At 39.5% G+C, this 22397-nt stretch overlaps 1 protein-coding gene across 1 annotated transcript in view; it reads left to right on the plus strand.

Annotated features, from left to right (window-relative positions):
* The first annotated feature begins 4039 nt into the window (after nt 1-4039).
* Nucleotides 4040-22397, plus strand: part of LOC117518750 (Krueppel-like factor 7) — a 145106-nt gene continuing 126748 nt past the window's right edge. The window contains 1 exon segment of the mRNA XM_034180006.1: nt 4040-4219. Within this exon segment, the coding sequence (XP_034035897.1) occupies nt 4118-4219 (102 nt within the window). The 5' untranslated portion in view covers nt 4040-4117.

Raw genomic sequence — 22397 nt, forward strand, 5'->3', positions numbered from 1 at the left:
TTCTGGTTTCCTTCTGACAGTAAACTGAATATCTTTGGGATGTGAACAAAACATATGAAGAAGTCACCTTGAAGTTTGAGAAACACTGATGGGTATTTTTCACAATTTTATGATATTTTATAGTCATTGTTATACATGTTGGACTACATATAAACAAAGTGATACAAAAATTCCCGTGCTCTAAAAAATTGATGTGTTTGTTGTAAAAATCCAAGATGTGGCCAACCTGGCAACAACAATACAAAAAAAAAATCTACATGAACAATAACTTCACTAATATGAAGATACATGTGTGACCCATTTATTTGTAGGTTTTGAAGCACAAGAAAGTCATTTGAAATGTTAGTTTTTACATCAGAGGTTCCTAGACCAAGATAAGGTCAACATGACCATTTTCTTCAAAATAGAATGGACCCTGGTACAATGTCAATATCAGAGATACCATATGGAAAAAAGAACAGAAATTTTGTGCCTCAACATAAAAACCAATAAAATTATTGAGAGTTTAATTACATTCAAGCTGTATAAAGTAGACATTGTACATGCATCTTATACATGTTATATGTCGGTCCCACTCACATGCGCAAATGCATATGTCTGTACAGTTGAGTCATACTTGGCGCACCTGTAGCTATGACAACAAATGCTTGGCTTTACATCCACATTTGATGAGTTTGCTGCAAGCTTTTGCAGCTTCAGGTATTGTCACCCAAAGTGGTTCCCACTGGTCAGCCTGTAGACTCCAGTCATATTCCACAGGAGATGGTACGGGGATGTGAGGATGTCAGATTTTGGACTAAATTCCAGCCTGAAAAATAACATACCTGGTATGTTGCAATAGTGCATCCTGCAAAAGCTGAACAATTTTTGTTTGTAGAATTTATGATATGTTAGGAGAAATTAGTAATGGGTAAATTCAAATAATTTTATATAATAACCTACAGTAATGATAACCTTGGTAGTTGGAATATTCTCCAGGGTTCTGATTCTCTTGTTGAACAGTTCATGCCTGGCATCATTTGCATCAGTTCCATTGCTTGCTGTATCATACAAAACAATTCTGAAGTGTTCAGTTGTTTGAACTGAGGTGACTCCAGGGTCATGGCATCTGTCCTTCATGGCTTATCAAATTACTTGAGTTGTTCATAAACGTGGTGATTGAATTTTGCAACTTAATTAACTTGTTAGTCCATGTATGCTTTCTTATATTCTAGACATTAATATTTTTTTTATATCTACTTAATAACTGAAACAGTAACAACATTCTTGATTGTAAATTATAGCATTGTCAATTGTGTTGGTGAATGAAGCTGATCTAAAATAATGCCACAATATTTATAAAAACTGGAACATCTACATATCAGGAAAACTACTATTCGAATGAGGAAATACAAGAAACTATAACTCTTTATCTCCACATACAAGTACATGCCAACAGCCCTGAAAACATGTAGGTGTACAAACTGTGCAAGTCAGGATTGAACAAATTCCAAAAATACACTTAAATACAATATTTTTGCGTGCTACATGTATTCTGACATAATTGATGTGTTTGTGTTTCCTGCACCTTAGACTGTTGCACACCAAAGAGTCTCGACACGCTGGCAAGCAGATCTAGGGCCTACCCATTCAGATTTATATGCTGTCAGTATTTTCGTTCAGGAAGTTTCACCATTAAAAAAAAATGATGATTCCAATAATATTATACTCCAGAACCAACAAACAGACAGGTTGCATCCATGTTTTTCACCAGTATGGCCTGTGATATTACTGTGTATGAAATTTAAGCTGCCATCTTGGATTTTCACCACATAATATAGTCCTTTTTTTTTTTGGAGCATTGGATTCTTTTATCCAGTACAATTATGGGCATCTAAAAAGTGTACACACAATATACACTTAATTCCCCTCCCTCACTATTATGGATTAAACAAATGGAATAATCCAGAATTTTTTTTTTTTTCTCCATGCATGCCTTTTTAAATTTTTGGTATCCTATATCCTTTTTATGTTGGGATCTGAAAAATGTCCAACAGAAAGACTTCATGACAAAATATGTGAACACAAAGTTGAAAGTTATTAGGAAAAATTGTGGTTATGATTTACTGGTAAATTTGTAATTTCAAAATAATGAATAGACTAATATAAAAAAAAATAATAATTGGTAGATTAAGCAATAAAACAATGAGTTGTGGCCATAGAAGGCATTGTTTCATGAAGCCTAATTTTCATTGTGATTTCATTTCCTGGAGCAGTTTCCTCAAATTCATCCATCATTATGACTTCTAGCACTGAGTTCAATCCATCACTCTCTTGTATTTTTGTAAAGAGCCACCAAGACTTGGTAGATCAATGAATGAATGTGGCTTGTTTCATGAAGGTCTTTGACACTGAGATGTGAAGATTTCTTCAAATAATTTGTCAGATTTTCATGCCTGGTGGAAAACGCAGTGCAAATAAACAGGAACAAACCTTTGACAGACAAGATTTGGATGGTTTCAAACTTTGGGATTCAATTCAGTTTATTTATATACCACCAAATCACAACGTATGTCCCCCCAGGGTGCTTCAGAAGATTCACTCAAACTAAATGTTGCTATGTCCATTTCACATAGGCATCTCAGTTTGCTCACATGGGGAGACCTGAATCTCCATCCAGTTCCAGCAGCACGGTGGCTTAGTGGTTAGCACTGATGCCTCACAGCAAGAATGGTGTGGAATTGCTTTCCATCCTTTTTGTGTGAAGTTTGCATGTTTCCCATGAACATGCTTATTTAGGGGTCTGCTCCTTTCTCTGCCCCTGACCAAAGCAGCATCTATACACCAGGAATTGTTCCTGGGCACTGGACTGTGGCTACCCACTGCTCCTAGTGTCTAACTGTAATTAGGATGGTTAAATTCAGAGGACAAATTTTGTTGTATGTAGAATGGCAATAAAGGCTCTACGATCAACTGCCCAAATTATGCCCCATATAAAGTCCAAATGCACAAAGTTAGAGAGGTGAGACTGCAACAGTTTGGACATGGGCAGAGGATGGTCCCTGGATATATAGAGAGAAGGATGCTGAGGATGGAGTCAAAAGATGCAGGTTACAGGGTGAGATGGAAACTGTTGAGCTGCTGTGGTGACCCCTATTGGGAGCAGTTGAAACAAGAAAATTAAAATCCAAATGCACAAATCATTTTTTTTGTTACATATACGCAGAGGACAGGGTGAGATGTAAACGGTTGATCTGCGGTGGAGCAGCTGAAAGAAGATTTGTAGTATTATAGCGGCTGCAGACGCTCGAGCTTCCCTTCAGTGGAACTTTATCTCTGGGATACCTTTCCATTGCTTTAATGTCATGCTGGTGTCAAAAGTAATAAAGTAAATCACTCAAAGAACACCATAAAACATCGTTATCAATAGACACATAATTGACTTCATCTGTAGAAATAAATCTTCCAAATTGACTATGTATTGATGAACAATGGATCGGCCACATGCTGCAGTCTTTCTCTGTAGTCACTGCCTGTAATTAAATATTTACATTGTGGAACAATATCCCGACCTATTATTAATCCATTTTCCAGCACATGGTGTTTACACCACGCGCTCTCCTCTCAGACTAGCCTTTCAGACCTTCTTCCAAATCTAATATACCCATCCATAAATAGCTCACCTATGGAGCCTGTATTCATCCTGAGTGACGTGGCGCCGGAGCCAATCCCGCCCTGTAAATGTGCGTAACCCCGCCCCTCTGCGCTCCAGCGCCGTTCCAATAACTCCACAGCCGCCTATTTACCCTACATGGCAAAACAGGGGAGTTGATTGACAGTCTAGAACACGCCTCTTCGTTTACCGGGCCCCTCCCCTCCTTTGGCTCGCTGTCAGTGTCTACTTTGGCAACACGGATACGCATGGAGCCTCCATCACCTCCGCTCGCTTTTACGCACCGAGTCTGAGATTACGCGCAGGCACCGGGAGCCTCACGGCCGCATCTCCAGCTCAAAACTCTCAACATTCATCTCTTTTTATGGACTAATATGAAAGCAGCGGATGTAAAAGTCTGACACAGTCCAGAAAGGAGGCACATTTCTTGTGGATCACGCTTGTTTTCCAGAACCGAGCGTCAGCATGGATGTCTTGGCGAACCACGGTATTTTTCAGGAACTTCAGCTCGTCCACGATACCGGCTACTTCTCCGCCATGCCTTCGCTGGAGGAAAACTGGCAGCAGGTACGTGTGAACTTTTGTCATCTTTGATCGTATATATATTTTTTCAGCTCTGTTCATCATCTGAACGCGTTTGCGCTCTTGGATGCAGGTGTGCCCTTCTCCCTTCCCATTCAAGCGTGGACGTGCAGAGTTCTGAAGCGATGAAGTGGTTCATATCACTCGCTCGTGTGTGTGTGTGTGTGTGTGTGACAATTTCACAAAGATGGCAAAGTGGATTAAAGAGCAGCACGCGACGTGGCGCGCAATAAAGCTGTCAAATGCGATTTGAGAAGATCCGAATCCCACAATAAACCCCGACTTGGTCGTGAATAAAACATCTTCATGCCGCCGTTTACTGGAAGCAGAAAACTCCCTTTGTAATTCATAATAGATAACTTGACTTGTCTGCTTTTGTACCTTGTCGTGCAAATGTGCGCGCGCCGGTGGAATATCTGCTTTTCCTTCCTCGTGTCATCCAAACTGACTGGATTTATTTGTAGAGATGGGGGAGTACACGCGTGGACCCACGCGGCCACATGGCGATGGATGCGTGCAGCGGAGACGCACCGGTACTTTACGCACGCAGCCATGAGCGGTCCCTCCGCGCCATCTGTAAATCAGCGCAAAACAGCCTCACTTAACCTCAAAAATAAATCAACACTGCTATAAAAGCATCTATTACTATATCAAATGAGACGCACATTTCATGCACTTTTCTGATCAGCGTCAAAGCGCAGAAAAAGCGTGTGCACCTGCAGCGCGGATGATGCTTTCCACGCTGCTCCCGGCTGACCAGCCACTCCAAAAAACAAAACAAAACAAAAAAATCATTGCAAGGTAATTCGATGCCGGTATTGTTCCTGCAGCTTTTTCCTCTACTTCTCTCTGTCCCTCGCTCTCTATTTTCCGTGCACACGGGGGGGTGGGGGAGACAGAGAGAGAAACCGGTGCGTGACCGCGGATCCATTCGTTGAAGCCAAACAGCCTAATTGGCATCCCACTGTTCGCTTCAGACGCATCTTTCCATAACAAGTCTCCAACTCCCTGACTGGACTGTCAGTGGATTTTAAATTGCACGAGGCTGTCCATCCAGCACGCGCACTGTGCGTCTCACACGCACGGCCTGTACATTACGATCGATAGTTAATGTAAATCAGTGCACATAGAAAGCTACAAATGTGAGTGCGTGCAGCTTGGCTCATTTCCAAAAAACAAAAAAACATGCTGAAGAAAATCCTCTTGATGTTTTTCTGTCACGTGTTTTAGAGTCAAAGTGATCAGTCGATCAGTCCGTAATTAGGTAATTTATTAATAATATATAAATTATATCCATTGCTACACCTGTCATATGAGGAGGTTTTTGACTGGGTGGACAAAAATGACAAGTTGGCATAAAATGCTTTTTAAACCATATATTTCGATAAGTTATGCAAATTAGTTTCAAATGCTGTGATGTTAAAGGAGCAGCCTAGGGGCCGCACAAGGCATGGGCGCTATGGCCCACATTCTATATCTGCAAGATAAGAGTCCAATGTGGTTTCCCGCCCCATAGCTGATTCTACATTAGTTGAAAAGTTAGCGGTTGGATCTCTGACTAGTCTTGGTCTGTGTGATGAAGTGTCCTTGAACAAATCCCCGCAATGTAATCCCTTAAAGTGACAAATCCCAGAACCCTTTTTCATTCTGTTTGCGACAGTTTATAATTCAGCCTGTTTTCATGAAATATTTGTCATAAGATGCACAAAATTTGTACCAATTCTAAAGTATTTTTCAGATGATTTTGCACATGTCCCACCCAGTGATGCCAGTAACGCGTTACTTAGTAACGCGTTACTCTAATCTGACCACTTTTTTTTAGTAACGAGTAATCTAACGTTAATCTTTCCAAATCAGTAATCAGATTAAAGTTACTTCTCCATGTCACTGTGCGTTACTATTATTTTTCATTGTGGGTCGATAGCAGCATTAAACTTGGTCTGTGGGCAGGAGGTCGGGGTTCGACTGAACTGCCCACTTTAAGTGAGCTGTGAGCTTTTCATCCGCGTTTTTTTGCAGCTGCTCGACTCGTCCTCACCTCTTAAAGCGCGGTGATCAGCACACCTGCACTGAGCTTTACAAAGACATTTTTATACTGTTTTTCCTCCTTTGTTTAGAATTCTGAGCTGAGCTGCTCTGTATCGTCTCGTTAAAAACAGCTGATCCTCCGCGACGCGTCAACAACTAACACTGTTTTCCACTCAAATGCACCTAAACTCTCTTTCTGAGGACCACATGATGTGAAAACGCAATAAAACTTTCTTACCTGTAAATCTGGTCATGTTTTCTGCATAAATAAATGTAATCCATTCTTTGTGCTCAAACGCCAAAGCAGGGGCGAATCCAGATGGAATGAGGGCGTGGGGCAAGGATGTGCCCCCCCCACAACACCCCTAGATTAAAGGTCCAGTTTTGAAGCCGTTTTTTACTACAACTACAAATATTGCTTAAAATAATAATAATTTCGACAAGTAAAATGTTTAGAGAGAATTTAAATGTTAGAAAAATGTTAGAATTTAATAGTTACATTTATAAACAATGTAGGTTCGAAATTGCAAGTTTTACTGTTACAGTGCTGTCAACAGTTAAATATGAGGTCAAGAAAGAGGTCTTTATTTTACTTTTTATAAAACAAGTATTTATTTTCATTGAAGTCAAGAAAGGGTGACTATAAAGTGAGTTTTGGCAAAACAGGTATCATTGTCATGTTGAGGTGGCAGAGGGTTGTTTTCGGCAGCTGGGAAAAGTAACTAAAAAAGTAACTAGTAATCTAACTTAGTTACTTTACAATTGAGTAATCAGTAAAGTAACTAAGTTACTTTTTCAAGGAGTAATCAGTAATCAGTAATTGGATTACTTTTTCAAAGTAACTGTGGCAACACTGGTCCCACCTATTCCTCCACAGAGAGGCTGTGATGATGTCACTGGCAACAAGATGTCAGATCATCTGAGTTAAAAAAAAATAATAAAAAAGTGGAAATTCATTTTACTATTCTTGTTATTCTATCCCTTAAAGCTAACTATAACCATTCCTGACCATTAAATGTAAAAGGTTATTTCAGTGTGAAAGATTATATGTGATTAATGGTCACAATTTGTTAGTTTGCTGTTCCCAGTTAAACAACTGAGTTTTGTGGAACTGATTTATATAACTCAATTAAGTAAATATAACATTCCAGTTTTTAGAGTTTTTTTTTCCCTTAAAATGGCAATAAGTGCAGCATTTGTGATTTGACAACTAAAAAGTGTAAGATTGCCTCTGGCAATCAAAAGTAGATCATATTTGTTTGCTATTTATATAAAGAATTATTCTCAAAAACAAATTGTATATGGTTGATGAGATTTTGGAGTTTAGTTTGACTCATGAACCAGTAGATGACATCACTGATACAGGGGTGATTCAGGAGGGGCTTTCCAAGATAATCCACAGAGTGAGTAAGTTAAACTTCCTTTGATTTAATTGGTCGGCCTGGGGCTGCCATAAAGATCTTATTATGATGATACATGGAATCATCAGTCATGTTTCACAGAGTCCAGCAGTTTTATGAGTAGGTCTGGTCTGTATTACAAGTTGTTATTAGAAATTCTGCTTTCTAGTCTCTGTTTAAATGCAGCTTTTGGGTTTATTGAATAGAGTTACTGCTGAATTGCAGTACTCCAGAGTTTGGCACATCATACAATGTTGCACTCTGTGTTGTGACTCTTCCACAGTAGCACCAGAAACACAGAATGCAGTAACAATTAAAATATAAAATATTAATTAACAATTAACAATTAAACAACAGTGTTGTTTATCAATTAACAACATGGTCCTTAATCCCCTAGTGGCTCCTGGTGTGTAGTGAGCACCTTGTATGGCAGCACCCTGACATCGGGGTGAATGTGAGGCATTATTGTAAAGCGCTTTGAGGGTCTGATGCAGATGGAAAAGTGCAATATAAATGCAGTCCATTTACCATTTGAACGGTGGAAACAGTGGTTCAGAAACATTTAAACCATAGTTGGCAAGTGTTTGAACAATAACCAGATTTTGCCCAGATTTCTGTTTTTGGCAGTAATTTTTTTGTTAATTTGTGGGTTTCAAAAGTGGTTTTCTGAAGTGTTTGACTTGTGGGAAAAGGTGTGAAATTTTACTTGTTTTGTGCAAAAACTAGCTTTGGCACAACACACACACACACACACACACACACCACGTTGGGCTTTTTTTGGCTCCTCCAGTTTTTAACTCACTGACGCCACTGCAGAGCTGCATGTTGATTTGGCACAAGTTTTACCCTCGATGCAACTTTAGATGTAAACGAATGAGCACAAGTGGCATCAAATCAGCAACCGTCTCCTGTGGAGGCCACTTGCATGCACGTGTGCGTACACACACACACACACATACACACACACGTATAAGTAAGGATTAAACAATGACAAGCCATGCATTATACGGTTTGAATGCACAACGTGGAGTCTGAAACACCATGATGCAAAGCAGAGTGGTGTTACTCCACAAAGTGCATTCAAACCGTATAATGCACGGCTTGTCATTGTTTAATCCACTTATACCATGATCCCACACAGTGAGCTAACACACAAATATTTATTTAAGTTAACAGAACTTGATAAAAATGTGTGAGTATTTGGGACTATTTTATGTTTTGTCTCTGATGCGCTAACCGAGACTGCGGGCTTGCGCCGCAGCGGGCCGGGAACCCACACAAACACGGGGGAGAACATGTAAACTTCACACAGTAAGGCCACGGGTAGGACTCGAACCCATAACTTTCTTGCTGTGAGGCAACAGTGCTAACCACTAAGCCATCGTGCTGCCCAAAAACAACCAAAAAAAAAAAAAAAAGCAGGGGTTTGGGGGGGATATTCCTCATATTATTTTTGTTATTCTAACCTCAACCCTGAACATACATTCTGAACACATTTTATGCACGTGCATAGATATTCATGGGATTATGCACAAAATATTGTATAAAATGTTTTGTAAAATATATGAGCTGCGAGAATCAGAGGTGGAAAACATCAGCTTCAGTGAGCACAAGTCCAACCATGTAACTGTTCCATCCAACCACTAAACCAACTGATTCCAATTAGGTCAACTCTTCAGGTCGGTGGACGAGCTAATTAGTGAAATCACCTGTTTTATGTGCACAGGTAGAAACGGAACATGGTTGGGCTTTTACTCACCGAAGTCGGGATTTTCTACCTCTGATAAGAATATATTGATAACAGACACCAGACGTGTCACAGGAGTCCAAAATGAACCATTTCAGTCCTAAATTTTGCTCTTTGATATGTGCAGACAGAAATGGTTAAAAGGTAAACAAAAACAAATTTTGCACACTAGGGTGCCTTTAATCCAGATTTAATCCTATTATTCACCGTTTGTGAATTGGATTTAACAGCCTTAAACCAATGGACTGCTGGTTTAAAGTAGATTTAAGTGGATTAAATTTGAGGTAACTCAAGAAATAAATTAAACCACATTCTGGACAGGCCACAAGTCTGTCGTAGGATGGACACATGAAGACAGACACTTTCATAATCAAACCTTTTTGGTTTAATTTCAAGTCACCAGTTGTTAAGCGATCGTTTATATTTGAGTTGTTACTGCACTCTGTTGCTGGCCAGTGTGGAGGCTGTTTCCAGTTCTGGTTTCAACACCACCTCGGCCCATTCTCCATCACATGTGGAGTTAAGTCAATCATAGAAGATGTGTCAAAAAAAAAAAAAAAAAAAAAAAATCAACATGCAGATCCGTCTTGGACCTGCCGCAGTGGCCCTAATTGAAAAAAGGAGAAGCCATAGAGACTCACTTTTACTGCACACTATTTTACTGTTTTTGCATCATTTTATTTGTTTATTGGCTGCTAACTAACTGTTTTTTATTATCTGTGTTGCTCATGTTGTTTTGGTTTTTAACAGTCACTTGGTTGGTTGTGGTGGCCACCCAACAGACCTGCATCTGCAGGTGTTGGAACCTGATTATGTGAAGTGTCTTGGGGCGAGTTTGTCATGATATAAACATTAGAGCTGAAACAACTAATCGAGTTAATCAATTAAAATCGATTATTAAAATAGTTGTCAACTAATTTAGTCATCGATTAGTCGCTAAATAACTTTGTTTTACCGTAAATGTTTTGTTTCTTCCATATAATCAACCAAGCTTTGCTTTGAATCTTGAACCAGTGAAGGAATGCTTCGAGCTGCTGCTTCGTTGGTTTCATTTGTTTTATTTCACTTTATCTTAATTTTTCTCCACTAAAACCCTAAATAAGCATATGGGTGATTCCTAGACTACGGGCACTTATTATGTCCTTTGATCATATTGTATGAAAAACAGAAAAAAGGGGAGATTTCACACTTTTATAGTTATCTTTACAATGAAAGTGTTTTAAGAAATTTGTTCTAGTAGTCTATGATGACTTTTTCACCTTTTTTCAGCATCATTATATGCAAATATTGCCATTTTGTGCTTGTCCCACACCCAGACTTTTGATCTTCAATGATAAAAATGAATGGTAAAAAAACGTTTTTTCTAATGTTTTAAAATATCTCTGAATAAAATATCAGTAAAATAATCAAAACATAATTGGGGTATTCAATGTCATACAACTGTTGTGATTTTTTTAAACAAAATGTAGTTGTCCCACACTATTGCCGTAATTTCCACCACAACACTGTAATGTCCCTTTAAACAGTTTGTATGAAAGATTGTTTGGGTAGTTTCTATGGAGATAAACAGTGACATCAGAGCACATGTATATAGCGCCAAATCACAACAAACAGTTGCCCCAAGGCGCTTTATATTGTAAGGTAATGGTGTGGTGGAAATTACATTTACAAGGCCAATAGTGCCTGTAGTTAAAGAATCACCCATATGTCTGTGAGAAATATTTACCTTTTTTATGTTAAACTGACCTGTTATGGTCTTCTGAAACAGTTGATAGATGTATTTTATGCTAACACCGATGCTAACACATTAGCATGTCTGTGGCGTTTTCAGTGTTTCAATGTTAAATAATTAATGGCTCAGCATTTGTTGTTGTAAAAGAGTCAAATGTATTACAAATTATAATATTTTTTAATTAGTTTTTATTTATATAGTAATAATAATAGCAACAACAATAATAATAGTAATAATATCTCTTTTTTCACCATATATTTTATAACATTTATATGTTTCAATGTTTTATTGCAACTCAGCACTTTGATAAAGCAATGTCATTTGAAATAATTATTTTTGTTCTTTATTATAAACTGTTTTATTCTTTATTATTTTATATTTCAACAGCCAAGGGACATTTGATGATTTGTTGATTTTCAAGTATTTTAAGTTTTCAAATAATGTTCTGTTGTTCAATAAAGTGATGGAAGGAGAGAAAAACTGTTTCCCTGGCACATTTAAAAAAAAATCCCCGCTAATTTGATTAATTGATTAATCGTGTTGAAACCCCATCAGATTCATCGATGAGCCAAATAATCGTTTGTTGCAGCCCTAATAAACATACTGAAATGTAATTTCCAAACCTGTATGCCTTTTGGAAGTGGGATGAAACCAGAGCAGCTGGAGGGAACCCATGCAAACTCCACACAAGGACCAGCTGGGAAGTGAGCCTGGGACCTTCTCACTCTGAGGGAACAGTGGTAACCGCTAATCCACCATGTCGGCCTATTCTGTCAAATTGTGTTTGCCATTTGTCCCCCTCCCAGGCAATTAGTTTGGTATTTTACACATGACTAATCTTAAAATTAATGACCAGATTAATTGAAATAGTTAATAATCATTAATTGCAGCCCTTGTATTGATAGCATAAGCTGTCGAGATGTTTGCTGTTTTGACCCCTTACTCATTAGTACATTACATGATGTTAGCATTTTCCTCATTAACATTATAAATCCATGTGATTTAATTCAGAAAATGCTCCTTTTTCAATATAATTGACAGGCTTTTCTCTGTGAGTCCAAGCTGTGAGAGATTTTTTTTTTTGTAAAACTGGCCTTATTCTGCATCCGATCCACATAAGAAGATTGCTTTGTCTGCTTGTAAGTACAGGGATTATGCCTCTGCCTGCATTTTGAAACCCGTGTCCTCTCACAGTACAAGTCAGCCTCGTGTTCGCTGTGCAGACGCCACCGTGCCGCTGACTCGTCCTCAGTGCAGGAATTACGAGTTGTGTCTGGCCTTAAAAGCCCCGTCTCGAGTAGAGACCTGCGGTTTGAGCAATCCCCTCTGTATTCCAAGCACAATTTAGAATTCAATGCTTTTATGGGGTCTGATGGTGAGATAGGAGGCCGTTGTACTCAGACCTAAATGGCTCCCTGAGATGTGATGGCAAGAATGATGACTGTGTCCCCTGTTGGTGCCTGTGAGGCATGATTCAGACGGTTATAGGGGGATGGGGAGCAGAAAATAGGGAATGTGTTTTGGAGGTCTGCAGATGGTACATTTGAGGCTCCTATTTGTTCCATCATTGAACCTAATAGTGCCAAACTGAACTGTGCTGTCTGGCTTCCAAATCCCAGTGCAGTTGGTTGCCCTGTGTTAGAAACAAACAGGAGCTGGATTTAGGACAAGCAGAGTCGGTGAGAACTTATTAATTGCGTGGTCCGTCTGGGCTCCACTTTCCAGTCATCTGGATCTTCTTTTCTAAGCTGAATGGCTTTCACCAAGAAAGAATACCTCATTTGTCAAAATGCATCAGCATCATTGGAACAATTGGAACCGTTGTCTTAAAATCTATATATTTATTTCGTCCATGGGCTAGGATCTGTCCTCCTGGGGATGGGAATTGAACCATCATACAAATTAAGAAAAACACAACTATGAAACTCAAATTTAATAAGACAAGAAAATTGTGTTTCCAGAAATGAACAGAACTGGCACCGCTTCCCTATGTGAGGTAATGTAGGCGTCTGCCCATGACTGACAGCTGAAGTGCTTATGGGTAAATATTTTCTGATGAAACATGTGGCAGACTGAGTCTGCACTGATGCACAGCAGGTAGGTGCTACCAACATATAGACCTGGGTTTAGTTCCCTGTCGTGGTACCTGTAATCCTTGGACAACGCACTTCATCTACATTGTCTCATCCACCCAGCTGTAAATGTGCACCGGCCATGGTTGGGACAGTAACCTGTGTTGGGCTGGCACCATGTCCAGGGGGAGTCGTAGACTGCCATCTGCTTCATGCTATGGTATGTGGGGACAAGCATCGACACCAGTGGGCCTCAAGAACTTTAGAGGACCTACTTCTTCCACTTATGGAAGTCAGTAGTGTGTTGATTGATATCCACAGACAGTCAAGGTGTCTTCTTGCCTTTACAGTTCACCACTAGGGGGCACGGCAACATACAGGACCAGGAAGCTTGCAAAAGAGGAAGCCAAGAATTTAGATTTTTTTTTTTTAAGCCTCTTGACATACTGGACTGTCATGGTGAAGAAAGAGCTCAACCAGAAAATGGGGCAGTCTATTTACAAGTCACTTTGGTCATGAACCTTGGGTGATGACTGAAAGAATAAGGTTGAGGATACAAATGATTTGAGAAGCTCAAACATCTGGGAGGAACAGGGAGTAGAGCCGTTGCTTCTTCCCATCAGAGGTGGTTTGGGCATCTGCTGAGGATGTCCCCTTGTCATCTCCGTAGGGAGGTTTTCCAGGCATGTCCAACTGGGAGTATGCTCCGGTCAAGACCCAGGACACACAAACATCTGGGGATCCCCCAGAAAGTGTTACAGGACTTGGTTAAGGATAGGGAAGTGTGGAATGAGCTGCTTAATTTGCTACCACCACAACCCAGACCCAGATCAGCAGCAGAAAATGAATGAATGAAATTCTGTACATTTCTTGTTTGATGTAAACATTAAACCTTTCAGACCTGCTGTTCCACAGTGATTCACCGGTCTACAAATTTTAAGAAGTTGTCTGCTTCAGAAATATAATGTGCTATTTATGATGGATTTTGGCATGCTGAATTCAAATATGACAATAAAAATGACTGGTTGGCTACTGTTTCTAAGATATTTAAGTGTTTACATTTTAAGTCTACATAATTATATTGTGTTGATAGTAGAGTTTCTATGATAAATTCTACACATAGGTCTTTTCATGTTTCTCTGACTGTTCATAATGTTTCACCTGTTTTTTTTGTAACACTTTAAAAATCATCAAAAGGTAACCCTTAGTAGCATAGTAGTAAAGTTTGACTACATTTATTTCAGAAGCTATACACTGTTACTTGTTGGTGGGGGTTCATGTTAGCATGTCTGCATCTCTTAATTACCCATCATGCTCTTTTTTGTATTGGCCAGACACAACATAGACATGCAGTAGCACGGGAGAAGGAAAAAAAAAAAAAAAAAACAGTTGGAAGGATCTTTGCAGCTTGTGATTGGTCCAGATGTCACTGTAAGAATATGGCTGTTAGCAATGTTCTTTACAAAGATCTGGTGTTTATAGAAATTGACAGGCATTAAATGTTGGTATGACCCAGAATAACAATCTTCACTTGGTCCATATTTTTTAAGACATGTCACGGGCCGTAATCTTCTGTCATGCAGGCCGTGTTCGGCCGTTGGGCTGCCAGTTTACGACCTCTTGTATCACAAAATACAAAACAAATAGTCTGGATGTCAGTCTGATCTGAAAGATTGCCAGGTGCCGTTAGGATCTGTTGGCTGATGCCTGATGACTTTATAACTGTACACCACAAAGGCTGTCCTTGCCTGACCTCAGGACACACCCTCCAACACATACACTGTCTCTCGTGCATGCCGATCCAGTGCAGTAGTGCAGACTCAGTCAAAATATCTGCACGTTGCTGCACAGTGCCTTCAAAATCTATAAGTGGATATGGACACATTGCACATGCCTTCAGTCTTTTCTAAATGCGGAAGGAGCAGAAGAGTGTGCAACGTGACCTCCATATTCAAGTCCGTGCGCGCCGATCCATCGGCTCTCATTGAGCTCGTGCTCCCAACTGTCGTCAGGCGGTAGTTGCGTCTGGGTCCGAGGTGGGGCAGGATGGATGAGGTGGAGGAAATTGCCAAGCACGCAGATTCTCCCCACCGCAGGGTTTTGCATTTCACAGGCTGGTGGGCTTGAACCCCCCTGAGGACCGATGTGCTCACGCAGATAGAAAAGAGGAGGGCGGGCAGCCATAGGCTGTCCAAGAACAGGAGGGATGAGTACGGACGGCGATTGATGGTCTCTTCCCACTGGGCTTTTGCAGCTGGATGTTATCAGCTCAGTTCAATTAACTGAGGCCTTCAGCTGCATTTGAACACGTCCAAACGCTCTTAAAGTGCATTTCTGTTAATCTGCATGTTGCCTTCTTGGGATGCCACCTCACAAATTCATGGAACCATGACGAACACTGTATAGGTAAAGCCACACGAGCATTATGGCAGGAAAATCTTAGAGGAAATTTCAAATTATTTCAATATCATTTAACCATGTTTGCTCAAGCAGGTGAAACATTTCCGTCCTCACTTACAATCTGTACTGCTTGTTAGGACACAGTGTTAGAAATGTCACATTAGCCATGTTACATAGAATGTCCTGTTCCGCCAGAATATCAACTGGCCCAAAAATAAATACATTTAAAAAAACAAAGTGAATATTTTGCCGGATACGGCAAACACGCACCTAGCACTATTTGACCGGATCTCTTTGCTGATTGGTTAGTTCAAATGACATCATTGTAAAGGGTATTTCAACATGGCAGCGTCCTCGACATTGAGTGTTGGTGCTAATTTTTCATCTTTAAAAGCCGTTTTGGGTGCCATGAAGTTGTTTGAATTGGAACAGAAAAACACCTGCTGGCGGAGGGATTCTCGGACGCTAAAAGCATAGCCGTGCCCAAAATAATTTCCACCGTGTGGTGAAAAATATTTCCACCACTGCACCCAAAATTATTTCCACTGGCGCTTTTTGCCACGCGGTGGAAACAGCTTGAGGAATTCTCAGACGCTAAAAGCAACTCAAAAACGTGGCATAGCTGAGCCTAAAATTATTTCCACTGTGTAGCGAAAAGTATTTCCACCGCCGCTTTTCACCACACGGTGGAAATAATTTCCGGCACGGTGGAAATAATTTTGGCAGTCTTGGTAATTTTCTGTGTAAGGAGGGGATGATTAATAAAACCTGCAAATTCAAGACAGAATAAAAACGAAAATACAGAAGTCCACGTCGGCACGTGTTTATCCTATCTTCTTTTCTTTTTCAGTGTCATGTCTGCAAAACCTTCGATCAATCCATCCCTGAAAATAGTGAAAGGTAAAATATGCCAATTTTCAATAATGAAAATCAATATCCAATATTGAGCTACTATCATCAATGTGAAATAAGGAGATCTTAAACTCCGATCACCTCAGCTGTTCCGTTCTGTTGTGAATAAATTTAGACGTCCGGCAAAACAGCGCAACCCACCATTTTGCCGGTGCTGCGTACAGCGAAATATAGTCCAGTTCAAGTTTGCCGAGGGTGCCGCCATGTTGAAATAAACTCTGCAATGACGTCATTTGAACTAGCCAATCAGCGAGGAGATCCAATCAAATACTGCTAGGTGCGTGTTTGCCGTATCCGGCAAAATATCCACTGCCTTTAAAAAACAGAGAAATGCAGTACAAAAGTCAAGTCTGGAAACATGTGGTAGCACCATAATTCTCCACATCCATGACACCATGGAACGGAACTGCCCCAGACAACTGGTCCATCCCCACATCTCTAAAATAACCATCTATCTGGTGTAGCCTGTTGATGCCTGGGTGTCACCATGGGGTCCTCAATATTCAGGCACATATTCTTTGGATCATGCATGAAGAAACGTGCCACATGGCCAAAATGTTTAAGCTGACGCTCGCAATACAAGTGATACTTGTCTTATTCACCATAAGTAACCGCTCGTTTGATACAAGGCATTCCAACCGTACCAAGGATCCTCCATCATCAATTTTGCGACATCCAGGTACAATTCTGATGGCTGGATCCAGGAAGCCATTAAGTGCTTGGATCTTAAATGTGATCCAGCACAATCACAAACGTAGACACTCTGATTCCCTGCAGTACAATAGCATTGCTTTAAAAGTATTTAAACTCATTTTCCAGCTTTGCCAAGGATATGCATTGGCTAGCCAAGTGAATTAGCTTGGGCGTTTAACTTGCAGCAGCTTGTTTAGCACAAAAAGTATTTTGATAATGCATGTGCATCAAATAACATCAAGATGCATCCAAAATATTATTTTTTTAAAAATAGTATGATGATTAGCACCACCCTGAAAACATTTTAATAATGGGAAAAACTTAACTTATCAATCTTCTTGTCCCACAAGCTTGATAACATTGAAGCTGCCAAACCTGTGACTTCCAGAAAGAAGGAATGTGTTACCAGATTTATTCTGTTTTTAATTGTAATTTTTGCAGTTTTAATGAGATTTAAACCAGTAGCTCAAGGGAGCTCTGAGGAGAAATGAGATTTATTTACTTTTTGTGATGCAGTTTATCATCTTGGACATTTGTTATTTTGATCCCCACCTTGTAGTAAAAAAGGAAGACAAAGAATGGGTACCATTTGAACTTCCATTGGTTCATCTGATTGTTCGTTAATTTGTCTTCTCCTCTGAATAATATCAAACAAAACTAGAATGGAAACCAACATATAACATTCAGTAAAATTTATTGAAGTCTGATTTATGCCCACTGTTTTGGCTTCCTCAGAATGCTCTCCAGGTCTGATATTGTCTGTTCTTGATTCATGTTCTCCTGAATTTGGTTCATCATGGATTGAAAATTCTGAATGTAAACTCTCAAAGGTTCCAGTTCTCACACATGACTGTGAACTTTGGGTTGTGATTAACTGAAAGAGATTGTGTGTACAAGAGGTTGAAAGTAGTTTTTTTTTTCCACAAGCTAGTAGAACCCACTCATGGAGACGGGGTGATGTCTGGATGGAGGGCAGAACTTCTGCTGCATCATGTAGAAGGGAGCTAATTGGGGCTGAACTGGGTATCTGGTTAGTCCCTCTGAAATCTGCTTTTTTGTGGTGTTCAGTGCTCATGTAACTGGAAGGAGAATCAGAAAGAGACTCATCATGCTGTGGGGATTATATATGTATCCCATCTGGTCTCAAAACATCTTAGGAATCATCCCCCGGAGGAGCAGGAAGTTGGGAACCAGAGATTGTTGCACTGGTGCTGGCCTCAGATAAATGGTTGAAAATGGATGTCTATTGTTGTGTTCTAAAACAAATTGCAATTACTGGGAAAAAACAAAACAAAAACTTAATTTTCAGCCAGCAGTGCTCAAGTCATCAACCCTGCATCAGCCTCCAGAGAGCTGGCGAATATTCAGAGACAAGAAGAATGAGGAGGAATAGGTGCATATGTATTTATGTATGAGTGCACCTCCACATGCAGCCGTGTGCATGTGCACGTGCACGCTGGTCTGCATATGTTATGCAATACTCATTCGGCCGCAGCTGTTTTCTCGCACACAGCATGCATGCTGGGAATTCCAACCCATGTCCCCATCCCTCACATCGCTGTCTCTGCCTGTCTTTCCGTTTCTCTTTGTTATTTCTTCTGGAATTATCACAGTGTGGATTTTGATCTGTGCAGAGCTGCCATGTCAGCTCAGGACTTTGAAAGAAAACTGCAGCAGCTGCTAGGTACCAACGTGGCACCCTTCTTCTTCTCTTTACAGGAATTTAGATGTCTGCTGATGTCAAGGAATGGTGTGTTTTTTCTTGTCCAATACGGCGCTATAATAAACTTACCCATTTAAAAATACATCTCATTTCTCCTCGGTGACCTTTTACTTGACACGTTTCTGATGCAGTTTTATGCAAATTAAAATTAAATTAACTCCGGAACAGCCACAGTTCAGTTTTCTGTGAGCAGATGAGGAAGGACAAACCGGAGACTTAATCTTATTTGTGTCATGCGTTCCTGGTATTGTTGTCTTTTCACTCTTCTAAATCACATGTTCAACATCAAATTTCAGCAATGTCAGAAATGCTACCTCGAGCGTAAAATTTGATATTAAAAGTGTAAATTGCAGGGTTGTTTTTTTTTTTTTTACTTTTTAAAGCTGGGCAATGAATATGATAATGCATATAGACAACGTATTTTTGTTGCAAACAGAAAAGGCAGAAATAAAAAAAAAATGGCTGAGTTATCAATGCTGGAAAAATAGACCTTGTTTATGACATCAAATAGTACTTTATGGCACTGTGTGATGTCATAGTTAACCATGGTATGTGTTCCAAAGATATTTTTTATATTATAAAATATTATCAGTTATCAAGTTGTTCACCAATGAATATGGCTTTTTACACCCTTCAGAAAACCATACAGTTTTCTGATAACAATTTTATCATATACAGTGGTCCCTCGTTTATCGTGGGAGTTACATTCTAAAAATAACCCGCAATAGGCGAACTCCGTGAAGTAGTCAGCGTTATTTTTTACAATTATTACAGATGTTTTAAGGCTGTAAAATCCCTCACTACACACTTTATACACTTTTATCAAACAGGCATTAACATTTTCTCACTTTTCTCTCCTGTGTAAACACTCAGAGTTCAAACCTTAGTAGAAAAAATAGAACGTTTTCCTATAAATAATTATGATGGCTTTTAGAACTAACAAATTTAATTTTAACGATCAACCTACGAGGTTGGACACGTAAGAAATTATTAATAGTGACTCAGCAGTATTTCACAGTTGCTCTGACCGCGCCTCTTCGTCGTGGTGCCGCTCCGCTGTCCAGATTGGCTGATTACTCGGGTGGTATGAAAAATATTACCCGTCCGCGAAAAGGGTGTATTGCTATTTATTCTTTAGTGTTTTATCCAATCATATTGGCGTATCATTTATAGGTATATGATAAATATGTTATCTTGCAAAAACTATATGCAAACAATAAAAGTGGAACAAAGGGGAAAAAAAATTCTGGAAAAATACTTGATCCCTGATTACATCATATGTGTCAGGGCATATGCAACTTCGCTGTGTAGTGTTTTAAGCACAGTGCATTTTCCAGCTATCTTTTCACCATATCTCTGCTTTTGTTGTCTGTAAATAATTACAAATATGACAATATATTATTATATATTACAGAATTATTATAGATTATGTTACAAAAACATTTACACACAACCAAAGCATAAACAGACAGGAAAGACAGCCAGAAAAATTAATTGTGCTTTATGACATCACACAGGGACAGGTGTCATGAAGCACTGTGGGATGTCATCAGGCGCTATGTGTTATTTATTCAATCTATCTGATATAATATGCATACATCTTTAACCGAGATCGGGTCGCAGGGGATATAATATGCTATTACAAAAATATGATTTAAAAAGTATTACAAAAATGATAAACAATAAAGGAAGAAATAGAGAGGAATGATAGCTGGGGAAAAACATTGTGCTTTATGACCTTACAAAGGGCTGTTGCAGGTTCCATGGTTTCCCAGCTATCTTTCTTCTCTATTTCTGCTTTAATTGCTTGTAAATCATGGTTCCAGATCATCTTTTTCATTGAAACACAATTCCGCCTGCACATTTCTGTTCCAGTGTGGATTTGTTTGTACAAAAGCAGGACAATAAACCTGTTGCATAGGAAACCACTTGTTTTCCACTTCCCGAGCAGCCTTGTGTTTGGCCGAGCTCGCCTGAACTCATGACGCTCAGATGATATGAAATTAATTACTTGCCCGTTTGTTTTGCTTGCCTCATGATGGAACTAAGACCGTCTTGAAGATGGAAACGACGTGGAATCTATTTGACACGGCTCAGCCCGTGATGTGCCAACGACTGAAAGGAAGCTTTTGTGCGCTGCTGCACAATGCAGGATCTCTGCTGTATGCCTTTAAGTGTTTTCAGCCACAAGGTTATTGCTCTATTCATCCATTCTAAGAAAAGAGGCGCATCTGTTTACAAGGAAGACGCTCTAATGAAAGCACTATGAGTTCATCCAATTAGTATAAATGAAGTGCAAGAGCAAAAACACAATTTGGCTCCGATAACAAGACAGTTAGCGTTTGCCAGCAGTAACAAGCCCAGAATTTCACTCATATGCATTTTATTTTAGTTATTTTCACCTCTGCCAAAAAGGATGTAATTTCTGTCATTTTTTAGTTTAGTTTTTTTTAACTATGTGAAAAGGCTGATTCTTCCCTTGAATAGAAAGTGCAACATTTAGGATTCTGTCCAGATAAAGATACACGTAGTCTTTTTTTTAAAGCATTTATCCCATTTACTATTCATGCTCAGTCACTGCTTTCTGACTATAATTCAAATTAAAATCATTTATATTTGAAAAAGAATCTGGAAAAGGACAGAATGGTGGCAGACAGATGGAGGATGAACTGTGGCACAGGCAAAAATGGAGAACACGAGTTAAGATTTTAGACATTGTCCACCACACAGGACTGCACACATCTTCACTGCCCCAGAACTATTGGAGGCTCTATGCAACAGTTATGCAAATCATTGTTAGCATTGATACCAATGGCCCTATCTTGAAGATCTGTGGCAAGTGGTCTACAGCACAGAGCACAACTCCATTTGGTGTGTGTCCAAATCATTTTTGTAATTTCAAACAGTGCTTAATCTGAGCGCAAAACAGTACCCAGGATGCAAAGGGTTGGAATCATCAGTGGTGGGCACAGTTCCGCTAATCCACTAACCACTAATTAGCAAAGCTAACTTTTTTGTTAGTGGATTGGCTTTTCAGCTAACTTCAAAAAACATCAGTGGGCCAATTAGCTTCCACTAAATTTAGTTCCGCCAACTTAACCCGCCAATGTTTGTTGCTGGCATAGTTAGTAACTGTCAAAAACATTTGTAAACCCTAAAATCATACATGTTGGTTCCTGTCTGCTACGTATTTTGTAGCAGTGTGAGAAGCTGAGCTCAACTCTACTCCAGCAGAAGGAGCCTGGTTGCCAGGCTGCTACAAAAAAACAAAAGTCATTTACATTCAACATACAATGGTACAACATGAGGCAGAAGTCATGAGAAGCAAAGCAAGTTTGACTTATGGTTTTGATTTATAAACCAAATTTATCTGGATAGTTTATCTTGATTAAGGTCAACCTTGTCATTTTTACAAAGTGAAAATATAGCATATCTTTTACAAATAATGCACTAATT

The sequence above is a fragment of the Thalassophryne amazonica genome, chromosome 1, assembly GCF_902500255.1.
Source record: "Thalassophryne amazonica chromosome 1, fThaAma1.1, whole genome shotgun sequence".
NCBI classification, from domain to species: Eukaryota; Metazoa; Chordata; class Actinopteri; order Batrachoidiformes; family Batrachoididae; genus Thalassophryne; species Thalassophryne amazonica.